Genomic DNA, 13,313 nt, shown 5'->3' on the forward strand with positions numbered 1-13,313 from the left:
CATGGCTATACCCCTTGATACTGTAAATAAAGTTATAGTTAGTAATTGAACAAAAGTCTGGAAAGTCAGATTGTTGTTAAGGTTTATTCAGGAATAATTTCAATTAAATATAATTGATGAGATTCCCTCTGAGATTTTTCCATTTGGCTTATCCCCAAACACCTTGTCTAGTACTGGAGAACGCGTCATACCAAAACATTCACTTTGACTCTGATTTTGCACTGGGGTTCCTTATTTGGCACAGCAAGCTACCGAGTTGATCAGACTCAAGCACAGGGGTGGGTGTAGGGCATTCCACAATCCAAAGTTACACAGATAACCTCTTCCTTATGTACATTTTATGTGTTATATTGCATTTGCTGTACATTACACACGTTTTTTGGATTGGGCTTGGTTACTTTTGCAGGAAACCATCCCATACACTGTGTTCTGTCCATATGCTGTTCATCGTGGAACTGATCTTTATCTTGTCCATAGCCCTAGCATCAAGCTGTTCTTCTTGTCTAGGTAGCACCGAAATCCTGGATTCCAGCATACTGTTTTGTCAAGCCCTATTTACAACTTAACCTTCCATTCAACTTCCCCAATTATGCCACTACGAAATGAAGCAATTAGGCTACAAGCAGGCCTAATATAATATATGAAATTATTTAAAGGCTGTTAGTCTGGATCTGTAAAAGCAGCAAAGAATCCTGTGGCACCTTATAGACTAACAGATGTTTTGGAGCATGAGCTTTCGTGGGTGAATACCCACTTCATCGGATGCAAGTTGGATGGAAGAAATCCATGGGTTTTAAAATGCATCCGACAAAGTGGGTATTCACCCATGAAAGCTCATGCTCCAAAATGTCTGTTAGTCTATAAGGTGCCACAGGACTCTTTGCTGCTTTTATTTTACAGCTGTTCTTTGAGAGGAGAGAAAACCTTAAGGGGAAAACATTTTAATAATCAGTTTATCTTAAATGTATTCATCAATCAGTAACGTGAATGTGGTTGAATGCTATGTTGTAAGTAAGTAGTGACACAACAGTAAATTCTGTGATTCTGTTTATAAGAAATAGAAAAATGTGAATGCTTAAAGTTCCATCTCCTTAGCTTTGCAACATAAATTATTTTTGCCACCAAGAAGTACATGAAATACAGCAAGTCTTCATAAGCAAACACAGTTATATCATTTGTGATAAAATTGCTGAAACTGATTTTTTTATTGTCATGGTCATTAACCTGATAGCTAGCCTGTAACAAACTCATTCATTGTAAAACATTTCATCATTAGCTTGTTGAAGATTAATCATAAACCTGGCCAAGATAAAAACTTAACTTTTCCATCAATAAAATATACAAATTCTCTTCTTGTTGATTCATGAATTAATTCAAGATTAATGAGTCAATCACCAGACTGGGCCCAATCCTGCAAATGGTCAGAAACACATTGAAGTCACTTGAATTGTTTGTGTTGATCACTAGTTTAGCCCTCAATTTGTAAGAAAATCTATAACAGGCTTTTGTTTTTTATTTTGAACATGTTCTTCAAAACTATGAACTAATAGGAAGGAAAAAGTACAGAGGAAGTTTCATGGGATAAGTTTAAGTATTTGTTGCCCAAAAAAGACACATTGCCAATTCCAACATGTGTAATGATGTCATGTAAATTAGGCCCTGATCCTCAGAACACTTGCACATGTGCTTACCTTTACTACCAGGAACAGTTCCTTGACTTGATGGCCTTAAACATTCCCCTTCAGATTCCAAAATCAGAGAGGCCCAGATCCCCAGAGGTACTTAGGCCTCTAACTTCTGCTGGACTACCTTTATGGGTCTGGACCTGGGTGTTTCACCCCTGTTCTGCAGGCTTGACCCCAATGGTACTGGAAGAGCTCACAGCACTGTGCTGGCTGCCATATCAGATTCTAGGTAAAGAGATAAGAGCTGAGTGCAATTTATTCTTTACAACTTTACCCCCCCATTTTAAAAACAGCCTATTTTGAAACTCAAGACTTTTGCAAAGCTTTCCTTTTCAGCAAAACTTGGGTGTTCCTTTGTCAAAACCAGAAATGCTGATACCGTTTTCCCCCCTTCTCCTTTATCTGCCACTGAATGCAACAGAATGAATGTCTAAGGTTTAGAGGGTTGTTAGTTTCACTTTCCCTTGTTCCCCTTTGGTTACTTTGTAACTTTTCCAAAGCTGAGGGAGTTTTGAGCAGGTGAAGAGCGGAAACGGGGGGGAAGTGGAGGAAGTGACTCCCGGCCCCCATTCATTGTACTGCCCTGGCTCCCAAAAGGGTGGGGAGCGGGGAAGGAGGCGAAGGGAATTAGTGGAAGCTGTGCTCCCAGATCCCGTGCACACGGAGCGGAGGGCAGAGCCGAGGGGCCTGGGGTGAAAGGCAGATCCTAGGCAGGGCACGCGGTGAATTGCAGGGAAGGGCTGAGCGCATCGCCGGGGCTCTCTATCCTCAGCCCGCGGGACATCCGCGTCCCCCAGGATGCTGCCAGCGGAGGCTGCCGGCCGCCGGCATGGGGGCCTGGCCCCTGCGTCCCTCCGGCGGGGCCTTCTCCCTCCGCCTCCTGCCTCCGCGGCGGCGCGGCGCGCTCCGCCGGCCCCGCTATGGCCGACAGCCGGCCCCGCTGGCGCGGGGCGGGCGCGCTGCCCCCGGCCCCCCCACGGTGGAGCCGTTCTCTTTCTGGGCACCGTGGCGCTGGGCCTGCAGGCCCGCTCGCACCCAGTACTCTGGGACGCTCGGGCCCAGCTCGGCTACAACGGCTCCGCGGCGAGCGGCTCGCCGGCTCCGGCAACGCGGCGGCGCGGGGGACTCCGGCAGCGGTGGTGGTCCCGGGAGCGGGCCCAGCTCCCAAGGGCTGGAACTTAGGGGTGCGGGGCTGCTGCCGCTGCACCCCCTGGTTTGACCTGGCTGCCCCCAACCCCGCTGTGCGCAGCGGGCAGAGCTGGGAGGAGAGGGCCATATTTTGAGCAGCTCCCGACCTCTCTTGCAAGAGGCAGTGTCTGCAGGCCTGGTCAGCGCCCGCGCCAAGGCGATGGGGCGGCTACATAGACTTGATGGACAGATACTGGCATCGGCCTCACTTACCCGTTTCTTCTGTCTTAGGAACTGAGACCTTGGTCTCCCACTGGAACTCTACATCAACCTGGCAGGCTTCTTTGTGGCTCTTTCTCATGACGTCTTTTGGGCCATGGAGTGACACGTGGGTCGGCGTTCAGCGCTCATCCGCCTGCCGCAGGCATGCCTTGCAAGCTGCCACTATTCTTGTCATGTACCTGAGGCTACATGTCGGCTAACTTCCTGCTTGGGCGCATCTGTGCAAGCCTCATGGGGACTACAACCTGATCTGGCAACTGCTTGCCTATGTGGCTGACATCAGCGAACCAGCGTTCCGTACGTTCCGCATAGCCATCCTGGAGCATGCCTTGGTGTGCAGCATGCTGGCCAGCATCATCGGAGGGCAGTGGCTCAAAGCTCAGGCTACATCAATCCCTTCTGCTCGTGTTTGCTGCGTCTTGCCGCGCCTCTATGCTGCTCTTTGCCTCAGGAATCAGTGAAGAGAGAAAACCAGCAAGCTGTTCACCCTCAGTCACTATATGTCGGTTTACAGGCTGTAGTCAGCCCAGGTACCAGAGATCCAGGCAGAAGCTCGTTCTCTATCTCTGACGTCTTTCTTATTGTCACCATCACTTTGGAGCCAAGGACATTTGTCCATAACGAACTCAGCTCCCTCTCTGCTGGGGCTCTGATCTGATTGGCTATGGCTCAGCGGCTAGTTACTGACTTCTGAGCAGCCTGGCAGGGCTGCGGGCACTGCAGCTGTGCCTTGAAGACACTGGGTAGCAGAGTTAGGATTGCTCTCCAATGTTTCGGGCCTGGTTGTGATTTCACTTGCTTCTAACGACACACTGATGTTCACAGGTGATGCTGAATCCCTAATCCAGTGCTTGTGTCCTAGCTTAAAATTGCCAGAGGATAGGAGAGGATGGCATCCTCTTGGAAAGACAGAAGGCGAGAGAACGTCCCAAAGTATCCACATAGCAAAATTGCTGAGATCAACCAGCCTGTCACACTTGTATTTACTGTCACCACCAGGTGATGATGCTGCAACTAGAGAGAGTCACTGCAGACAGTTGTAGACCAACCAAAAGCCACACAAACAAGGTATCTTAAACTACCCTCCAAGGATCCCTAGAAGGAGGCGGGCTGAAGGGTGCACATGGGCAGGAGGATGGCAGTCTCTCTGGCAGCTACAAGTGCTTTATTTGTGGGGTTGCTTTTGTTTTAAGCTAGCAATGTTATTCCCCAGAAAAGGAAACCTCCTGGATGTGTCTTATTTCTCTCTCACAGGTTATGGCATCCTGTTTCTTTCAATGGCAGCCACTCCAGTGATCCGGGCAAAGCTGTCCAAACTGGTGGATGAGAAAGATCAGGGTAAGTGATCAACCAGTATAACCCACAGTAGGCCTAGAAACATCCAACCTAGTGATGTCTGCATCAACCCAAGGAGTGGGCCTGAGCCTCTCCCGGCAGGAGGCACCAAAAGGACCAGGTCAGGGAATCTCTGCACTCCTCTGACCCCTCCTCCCCCTGGCACATGCACACATCCCCAGGCCCTGCAAGGACAGTCATTCTGCAGCATTGGGGGCAGTTTTTCTAGGCAATACAGTGACCCTACTTGCTACTAGAATGTGCAGAGGAAGATGTATTCACAGGGCTCGTCTACACTATGGGGGGAAATCGATCTTAGATACGCAACTTCAGCTACGTGAATAACGTAGCTGAAGTCGAATATCTAAGATCGGATTACTCACCCGTCTTCACTGCGCGGGATCGATGTCCACGGCTCCCCATGTCGATTCCGGAACTCCGTTGGGGTTGGTGGAGTTCCGGAATCGATATAAGCGCACTCAGGGATCGATATATCGCATCTAGATGAGATGCGATATATCGATCCCCGAGCAATCGATTTTAACCCACCGATACGGCAGGTAGTCTAGACGTAGCTACAGTGGAAAGCATCACATTAAAGTTTAGGTCTGGGTCACTGATGACCTCCCCCTGGTCTCAAAACCTTTCACAGGAACAGGAGTTAGAATGGGTTGAAAAATAAACTCTGGAAACACTAGTAACCCCAGGTATGGCTTTGGCCTGGGTGAGCTGGCAACAATTGGAAGAACTCAGCACTACTAAAGGATGTGACCACAGGATGTTACCCTTCTCCATAAGACTAGGGAGAGCTTGGCCTCTTTGCCTCCTGTCCATGGACCTGGCTGGAAATGCCACTGCAGAGTCAGGAGAGGGCAGGAGGGGCTTAGTGTGGTGCAGCCGAGAAATGGCTTCCCAGTGATTAAATGAAAGAGCTGGTTCCTCCAAGCTGCTAACGTGGACCCCCTCTTAGAGTGAAGCTAGTAGAAATTTGATTCCAAGGTTATAAAACGAAACCTGCAGCATCTCTGCTGTGTTTAATATTTATTGAGAGATAAAATGTGCTTGGCACTTACATTTAGCTAGTTTCTGCCTCCTGGGATTTGCAGTCTGTCTGATGCAGTGTCCAGATTCAGCACTATGGTGAGTGCAACTCCTGGAGGGCAGTGAAGTTATCCTACTTGCACTCGGGCTGAACTTGGCCCATCCTGCCAGTCTCTGCTCCCAGCCCTTGGCACCTGGACTGCAGAGAAAAAGGGCCAACTCTTGATCTGAGTGAAAATATTTTACTAAGGTCCAGATTGCCCTATTGAAATGCACTGAGAGGGTCATGTGTGTTCAGTCTAAGGGGGCCAAAAGAGGAGCCTCGTTGCTAAACTCTGACCTTGGTGTCCTTCCAGGTGCTCTTTTTGCCTCTGTTGCCTGCGTGGAAGGTCTCTGCTCACTTGTGGCCACAGGAGTGTTCAACGCTCTCTACCCTGCAAGCCTGCACTTCATGAAGGGATTCCCCTTTCTCTTTGGGGCAATAATTCTGCTCATTCCAGCTGCTCTTATTGGGTAACTCAGATCTTGGTTTTATAAGTCAATCTAAAAGCCTTTGTGTGTGGCTCTGTAGTTGCTGGTGGGGTCTCTTGCAAGACACTGGCTTGTGATAGGCCTCTCTAAGGCTTGTTCTAAATGCTGCTAACTGGAAGAAGTTTGGTGCCACAGGAGGCAGATGTCCAAGTTTCTCCACTGGGGAAACCTCTGCCCAAGTTCTCTCTTGGCTCCCAAGTAAACTGATTTCAGTGGGATTCTTCCTACTCACTGTGTGTCCACATTGCAGCCCCCACCCCACCCGACACACACCCTGCACTCCATGTGAGAGTGGATAGTGGGGGGTGGAAATGGCTCAGAACAGAGTTGCATTTCAAGAGCTGATGTGTGGGGCCTGGGAGTGGATCGGCAGGGGGTATGCCAGCTCAGGATTGAGGCACATTGTCACAGCTACATATGCAATGCTCATGTGATGCCTGCCTGCACTGTGCTGCACTAGCCACTAGCTGTCATTCCATTAAAACACGATTTGGTTGCCTTATATCTCTCTGAGCCCTGTGCTGTCCCAGAGTTCAGCACCAATCCACAGAGCACTGCCAGCAGTGGGGAGCTGGGAGCTTTGGCACAATACTGCTCTTTCACCGCTTCCTTCAGCAGCTGCTGTAGAAAAGAGCTTGGGCACCCTCAACAGCCTGTCTGCCTTCAATTGCCCCGCTAGTTAAAGCAAGAGAGTGAGGTTGCTTTCGACCTTGTCAGTGCTGGGGGCTCCAGGAGGGAGGCCAGGGTGGGGTTTACAGGAGATGTGCGTTAACTGCTGGCCCTGTGGAGTTTTTCTGGCAGGGCAATTTCCTCTCTGTTCCCTTGAGATTTTAAAGCCCTTGCTTTGTGCACACAGATCTCTGACACTGTCCATTCTCTCTTAGGTGGATCGAAATCTTGGACACTACACCCGAATATGGTCACTTTACAGATGCTTCCTGATTCCCCCATGCAAGGCTTAACACTGATTCACCGAAAGAAAATTATTTGTGTGGCTGGACAAACCTGTTGGAAAGCTGCTGCTTATTCTGCTGGGACAATTTGACCAATGAGCATGAGAGATCTCTAAGGTTCTTGCTTATTTAAAGTTCCAAGTAGCTGGAAATCGTGGCTTTAATCAGCCAGTAAAAACATGATCCTGCCAGCAGCAATAGCTCCTCAGGGTCCTGCTGGTTCGGCCTGTCTGGGAAACCACAAGCGATGTTAAAAATAAAGGAGTAGAAAGAGATGCTGCTGATGTCCATTTGCAGGTGACAGAGGAGTGAAAACTAACGGACCATACTGGGTGACCCATGGGGGGATGTGCTTTCCTGCTGAGGGGTTGCAGGTGATGCCAGTGGGCAAATTCCCCTCTGAACAGAGTGAGCTCTACCCTGTTGAGCGGCCAATAAGCCGTTAGTATGGAAAAAGAAACTTGCGACCAAATGCACCTCTCCCTCCAGGAAGAGATGGCTCCTGCAGGGCAGAACGGAAGTAGAGGAAGCCCAGCACTGGCTGAATAGACTGTAGAGGGAGGGAGGCAGGCCCCTGGTCCCCATCTGCACCAGGATAACAAACTTGTTCTGCACGTTACTGCTCAGGCCAGGCTCTTGTAGCAGTGCTGAGAGTGAGAAACAAGTCTTCCCAGGAGCATGTGTGAGCCTGGAGGGACATTCCCCCTTTCTGCTTGTCTAGCTGCAGAACCCATTCGTTGTGCACACTGCCATGAGTGCTTCCAACAGGCCCAAGTCCCATGGAGCTCAGCTGTTCTCCACTGGCAGATGGGTGTTAGCATCAGCTGCAGTGCAGTGTGTGCTGCAGAGAAGAAGCTGATGGGGGAAGTGCCAAGGCAAGTAACACTGTGCCCTTCTGCTAGTGCCCTACAGCCCAGGATTTCAGAGTTCTTTGCAAAGATGGGCACCTGAGGTAGATGGGTTAAAGCTAAACCTGTCCCTGCATCCATAACTGTGGGCACCTAGGTTCAATAACTGTGGATTAAGTGACTTCCTAAGGCCACAGAGTAAGCGAATAGCAGAGGCAGGACCAATCTCATCCCATCACTAGGCTGAGCTGGATGGGGGAGCAGGGGAGGGGGCTGTATTTGCAGGGGGAAAACATATGTTCTGTGGGACGTACTCTTCTGTCACCTAGCTGACTGCTGCTCCTCTTCCCAGAGGGTGGCAGGTGACATCATGTCTTCACGTTGTCACTCGCTCAGCTATCCCCTGCTGGGGTAGTGCCACCTCTCCCCAGCTACGGTGTTCAAAGTCTTCACAGCTGCTGTTCTAACAGCTGTTAAACTTGTTTTTGTGTGAATATATGATCTGTACAGTAACTAAGTGGCACTGCTGATAACAAACCCCTTGCGCAAGGTTCTGAGGTGTTCCCTGCCCCGTTTTGTAATCAGATTTAAGACAAGGACAAGATTGCACATTCCCAGAATAACAAGTCCCTAGTTCCTCTCGTGGCCCATAAAGGCTGGCCTTGGCAGCAGAGTTCTTTTGTAGAATCATAAACCCTTAAGGGTGGAAGGGACCTTGAGCGGTTGTTTTCTAGCTCAGCCCCCTGTGCTGAGGCAGGACCAAGTAAACCTCGACCATCTGTGACAGGTGTCTGTTTATCAACACTTCCAGGGATGGGGATCCTACAGTAGTAACACATTCCACTACCTACCTATCCTTACAGTTTTCCCTAATATTTAACCTAAATCTCCCTTCCTGCAGATCAAGCCCATTACTTCTTGTCCTACCTTCAGCGAATGGGAGAACAATTCATCACCCTCTTTCCGGGACAGAATACGTGGGCAGTGGAATGTTTTGGTAGGGTTCCTCCTCACTATATCCATGCTGCTCGCTTTGTGTTAGAGAAGGCAGGTCAGCGCACTGCCTCGGGGAGTGGGAGTTTGGGCTGATCCTTAGCTCCCAGGGGAGTTTGTGCAGTCTCAGACCAGCCCCCCAGCAAGCTCCGTCTCCCACACAGACCAGCTTTATCCTAATGATAGGAAGTTTCACTGTGCCTGAGAGGGAGTTGTTGTGGCTCTCATCCTGTGCCTTAGACCTTTACAAGTCCTTGCCCTTGACTCTCTTGGCTATGGGAAGCCAGTGTAAAGGGTGGAGCACAGGCCGGATGGGCTCACAGTAGCCCGTGATGCTGAGGAGACGTACTGGAGTTCCTGAAGGCCTGCTGGTTCGTGCCTTCCCAAAAGACATGTTTAGCTGGCCCTGATGAACAATGGTGCCCTCTTGCCCTAAAATCCACGCAGGTGCCTCTGGGCCAGTGCGGCATACAACAGGCTCTGCCCCTTCATTCACCACATGGGGAGGAGAGGCCTGAGTGGGGCCTGCAGTGCTGCTGGGCTTGGAATCTCCAGTCCGGTCCCAAAGTGACGTGCTGGGCTCCTCCTCACCCCCTAGGCCTGAGTGGCAGAGAAGGTGCAGGCCGGAGGGAGCAGACCCTAGGCAAGCTGTGTCCCTGTGCCTATGGTTGTCTCCGATCACATCAGCTGCAGACGCATTGCTGTGCCTCCTCACACGCTGCTGGCCTGTGGCATCACTTGCTCAAACCCCAATGCTTCTAATTGAAAGCAATTCCTCATTCAGGAGCCCATCATCTCCACTCATGAATAATGAATGCTTCATAAAAGTTCCTTCACCGCATCCTATTTTCTTTGGACCAGGGTTGTGGGCAGAGAGGGCTCGGTGGATGTAATTGCTCTGCAGCGTTGCTGGGACTGAACAACCCGTTCAGCACTCAGCCCTTCTGGCTGCCTGGTTCCTGTACACATAGTGCTGTGCAGAGGCACCGTGACCCGGGTGTTTACATTGTGGTGGGCCTGGCACTCCAGACAGGCTTGAAGCGTTTGCGCTGCGCTCTGCAGGGGCTGCTGCAGATGCTGCCCTGTGAATGGAAGCAGGAAGGAACAGGCAGGACAGCTGCAGTGAGCTGCATGGAAGACTGATGAGAAGTGATGTCTGTGGTACCTGAGGAGCGCTCTCTGCTGGCCATCCGGTCCCACTGTGTCGCCTGGCTCGCTGGGTGTGCAGGGGGAGCATGCTGTCACTGCTCAATAGGTCAGTGACCTTCCTTTTCCTAGGGCAGGGGGCTGTGGTGTGGCCCCAAGCAGCCAGCTTCAGCCTGCAGAATGGGGATCCCTTTGGAGGAGATTTCATCTCCTCCAAGAAAAGCCCCTGGCCAGTTCCTGCATCAGAAAGGGGCCTGTTAAGAGCAGCTTCCAGCAGCAGCCAAAGATCAGAGGTGCAGGGTGGGATGAGAACCCAAACGGTGTATGCACAGGTGCAGGGTGAGGTACAGGCCACAGCACCGTGAGCTGAGACCATCTTGCATTGGCTGCCTGACCTCAGGCTTCTGTGTGCACCCACAAATGCCACAGAAAAGGGCAAAGGGAAGCAAACAAGCCCTATGTTTGAGCTCCAGCTGCAGTACAGCCTTCTCCCCCGACCCCCCCGATAGCAGGGCCCAGAGTGCATGGGCCAGCTGTGCCTGGCCCCACATCTTGCAAGGTCCTGCTGTCAGCCCAGCCCCATGGCCAGGAAACGACCGTCTGCCTCGGCAGTGGCCTCCGCCCCCATCCCCAATACCCTTTAGGCTGAGTAGCTGCTGGCTGATTTTGCATGTGCAAAGGATCTTGCTCGTGGGGGTGGGAGGAGGTGAGAAAATGACCTGTCACTTAATGCTCTAAGTGCAGCCCTGAGCTCGAAGGGAAACTCATGCTGCAGACCCCTTGGGCTCCATGCCAGCAAGCTCCCTCTGAGAGAAGCAGGAGCCATGGCAAGTCTGGAATGAAAAGCAGAGCTGGCAGGAATAAAGCACAGCCGCAGCCCAGTGCCTTGCCGGTGTATAATGATCCCACAGATACAGTACAGCAACTGACGTCCTTCCACGCCCCACCCAGCAGCATGCTCCAGGCACCGTGCAGCTCTGCACCCAGCCCTTGTGCCCTGCGCACATGGGCCTGACAGCACCTTGAGAATGGCACCCGAGTGGCAAGAACTGAGACGTCAGGTGATAACAAGATGCACTTTGCGAAGGCCCCCGGGAAAGATTTCTACCTGAGCTAGAAGCAAAGGGCTTCCGAGGCCTGACGGTGATGGGCACCATGTGGTGAGAGGCCCCAAGGAGGGGGCAGGAGCTGCTGTTTGGAATGAGGGGAGGGGAGATCTCCACCTAGGCAGGTTGTAAGGACCTGACATAAAACAAGGGGATTGCTCCAGGGCTTTGCTTTCATTTGGTCTCTCCTGCCCATTGGCACTTTGTGGTGCCACTTGCTCCCTGAGCTGCTGCCCTTGGTAATGATCCCCAGGCACCCAGAAGGGCGTGTAAGGGCAGGAGCTGGAGTCCACTTGGCAGCCTGTGCCAGCTGCGTGACGCTCCCTTGTGAAATCCTCGTGAATACACAGCTCGTGGGGAAGGCTGCGAGTCTTTCACGGAGGTGACGGATTCCATGACTTTCTGGGACCTCTGTGACTTCTGCAGCTGCAGTGGCTGAGCCTAGGACCGCCCGAGGAGCTGAGGCAGCTTAGGCCCAGCCAAGCTGGCCGCCGCTCAGGCAACTGGTCCGAGGCACTGCCCAGAAGAGTGGCGGTGGGGCCCCAGGCTGACCCCACCCCACTGTGCCTGGGCGGGGTCTGCGCTCTCCATCCCTTTCTCTGCAGGCTGTGGAATCAGAGGAGTGGGCGTCATGGCAAGGGAAGGGGAACAGCTGTCTCCCTGCCCCTGGGGCATTGGGATGGGCCCTCTTGTCTGTCCCCACAGGCTCAGGCTGTAGGAGGCAGATAGGAAGTGTTCTTTGCCTTAAGGGGCAAACATCCCTTTCGGTGCAGGGGCTGGATTCGAGGATAGGAGGGTAATTAGAGAGTAAATATTTGGCTGCTGCCCCAGCCAAGGGCCCTTCCTCTTGCACTGTCTGAGCCAGGGAAGTGGGCCAGGACACTCGGGGTGGGCCCAGAGGGAAGCCATGGAAGCAGGAAGCTCTAACGGGAAGGATTTAACCCCACTTGGGGAGAGCTCTTGTGGGAAGTCCCTAGCACCGTGTTTCTCAGCTGCCAGGCCGAGGACCGGTGCCATGCCCTGAGATCTCCCTGATGCAGTTTAGGAAAGCAGCAAGCCGGTCCCTGATTGAACAACACTGCCCTAGAGGATATGGGGCGGCACTGCCTGGCTGTAGCTCTGCCCGAGAGGGGCTGCACACTCCAGGCTGTTTTCTGAGCCAGCTGAAGAATCCCGGGAAGAGCGACCCTGGAGGAAGCGGATAATCTTCTCAATTGTGGCCTCCTGGTACTCATGGGACCATCTGCATGCAGGGGAGAAAACGGAGTATCATACTCTGCTGGACGGACTCGAAAGTCTGCAGGTGAGCTCGATGCGCCGGACCACGGGCACTGTCACCCCCTCCCCCCGGGATACTGTTCAGTGTGCCTGGGCCATGGGCACTGTCAGACCCCCCTCAGGATACTGTTCAGTGTGCCCGGGCCATGGGCACTGTCAGACCCCCCACCCCCCGGGATACTGTTCAGTGTGCCCGGGCCATGGGCACTGTCAGACCCCCCCTCGGGATACTGTTCAGTGTGCCCGGGCCATGGGCACTGTCAGACCCCCTCCCCGGATACTGTTCAGTGTGCCCCCACCTCAGGATTGAGGCACATTGTCACAGCTACATATGCAATGCTCATGTGATGCCTGCCTGCACTGTGCTGCACTAGCCACTAGCTGTCATTCCATTAAAACACGATTTGGTTGCCTTATATCTCTCTGAGCCCTGTGCTGTCCCAGAGTTCAGCACCAATCCACAGAGCACTGCCAGCAGTGGGGAGCTGGGAGCTTTGGCACAATACTGCTCTTTCACCGCTTCCTTCAGCAGCTGCTGTAGAAAAGAGCTTGGGCACCCTCAACAGCCTGTCTGCCTTCAATTGCCCCGCTAGTTAAAGCAAGAGAGTGAGGTTGCTTTCGACCTTGTCAGTGCTGGGGGCTCCAGGAGGGAGGCCAGGGTGGGGTTTACAGGAGATGTGCGTTAACTGCTGGCCCTGTGGAGTTTTTCTGGCAGGGCAATTTCCTCTCTGTTCCCTTGAGATTTTAAAGCCCTTGCTTTGTGCACACAGATCTCTGACACTGTCCATTCTCTCTTAGGTGGATCGAAATCTTGGACACTACACCCGAATATGGTCACTTTACAGATGCTTCCTGATTCCCCCATGCCAGGCTTAACACTGATTCACCGAAAGAAAATTATTTGTGTGGCTGGACAAACCTGTTGGAAAGCTGCTGCTTATTCTGCTGGGACAATTTGACCAATGAGCATGAGAGATCTCTAAGGTT

The 13,313-nt window shown here is 52.1% G+C and overlaps 2 protein-coding genes across 2 annotated transcripts in view; one reads left to right on the forward strand and one right to left on the reverse strand.

Moving 5' to 3' along the window:
• Window positions 1–3,895: 3,895 nt before the first annotated feature.
• Window positions 3,896–7,230, forward strand: SLC46A1 (solute carrier family 46 member 1). Its single transcript, XM_075073936.1, has 4 exons — window positions 3,896–3,920; window positions 4,350–4,433; window positions 5,828–5,984; window positions 6,887–7,230. Exons 1-4 carry the CDS (start codon window positions 3,911–3,913, stop codon window positions 6,942–6,944), a joined length of 309 nt encoding a protein of 102 aa, XP_074930037.1. The 5' UTR covers window positions 3,896–3,910; the 3' UTR covers window positions 6,945–7,230.
• Window positions 7,231–11,550: 4,320 nt separating this feature from the next.
• SARM1 (sterile alpha and TIR motif containing 1) overlaps window positions 11,551–13,313 on the reverse strand; it is a 13,765-nt gene continuing 12,002 nt past the window's right edge. Inside the window, exon 9 of the mRNA XM_032773763.2 lies at window positions 11,551–12,291. Coding sequence (XP_032629654.1) covers window positions 12,132–12,291 — 160 coding nt within the window. The 3' untranslated portion in view covers window positions 11,551–12,131. The remainder of the gene's footprint in view (window positions 12,292–13,313) is intronic.

The sequence above is a fragment of the Chelonoidis abingdonii genome, chromosome 20 (assembly GCF_003597395.2).
Source record: "Chelonoidis abingdonii isolate Lonesome George chromosome 20, CheloAbing_2.0, whole genome shotgun sequence".
Classification (NCBI taxonomy): domain Eukaryota; kingdom Metazoa; phylum Chordata; order Testudines; family Testudinidae; genus Chelonoidis; species Chelonoidis abingdonii.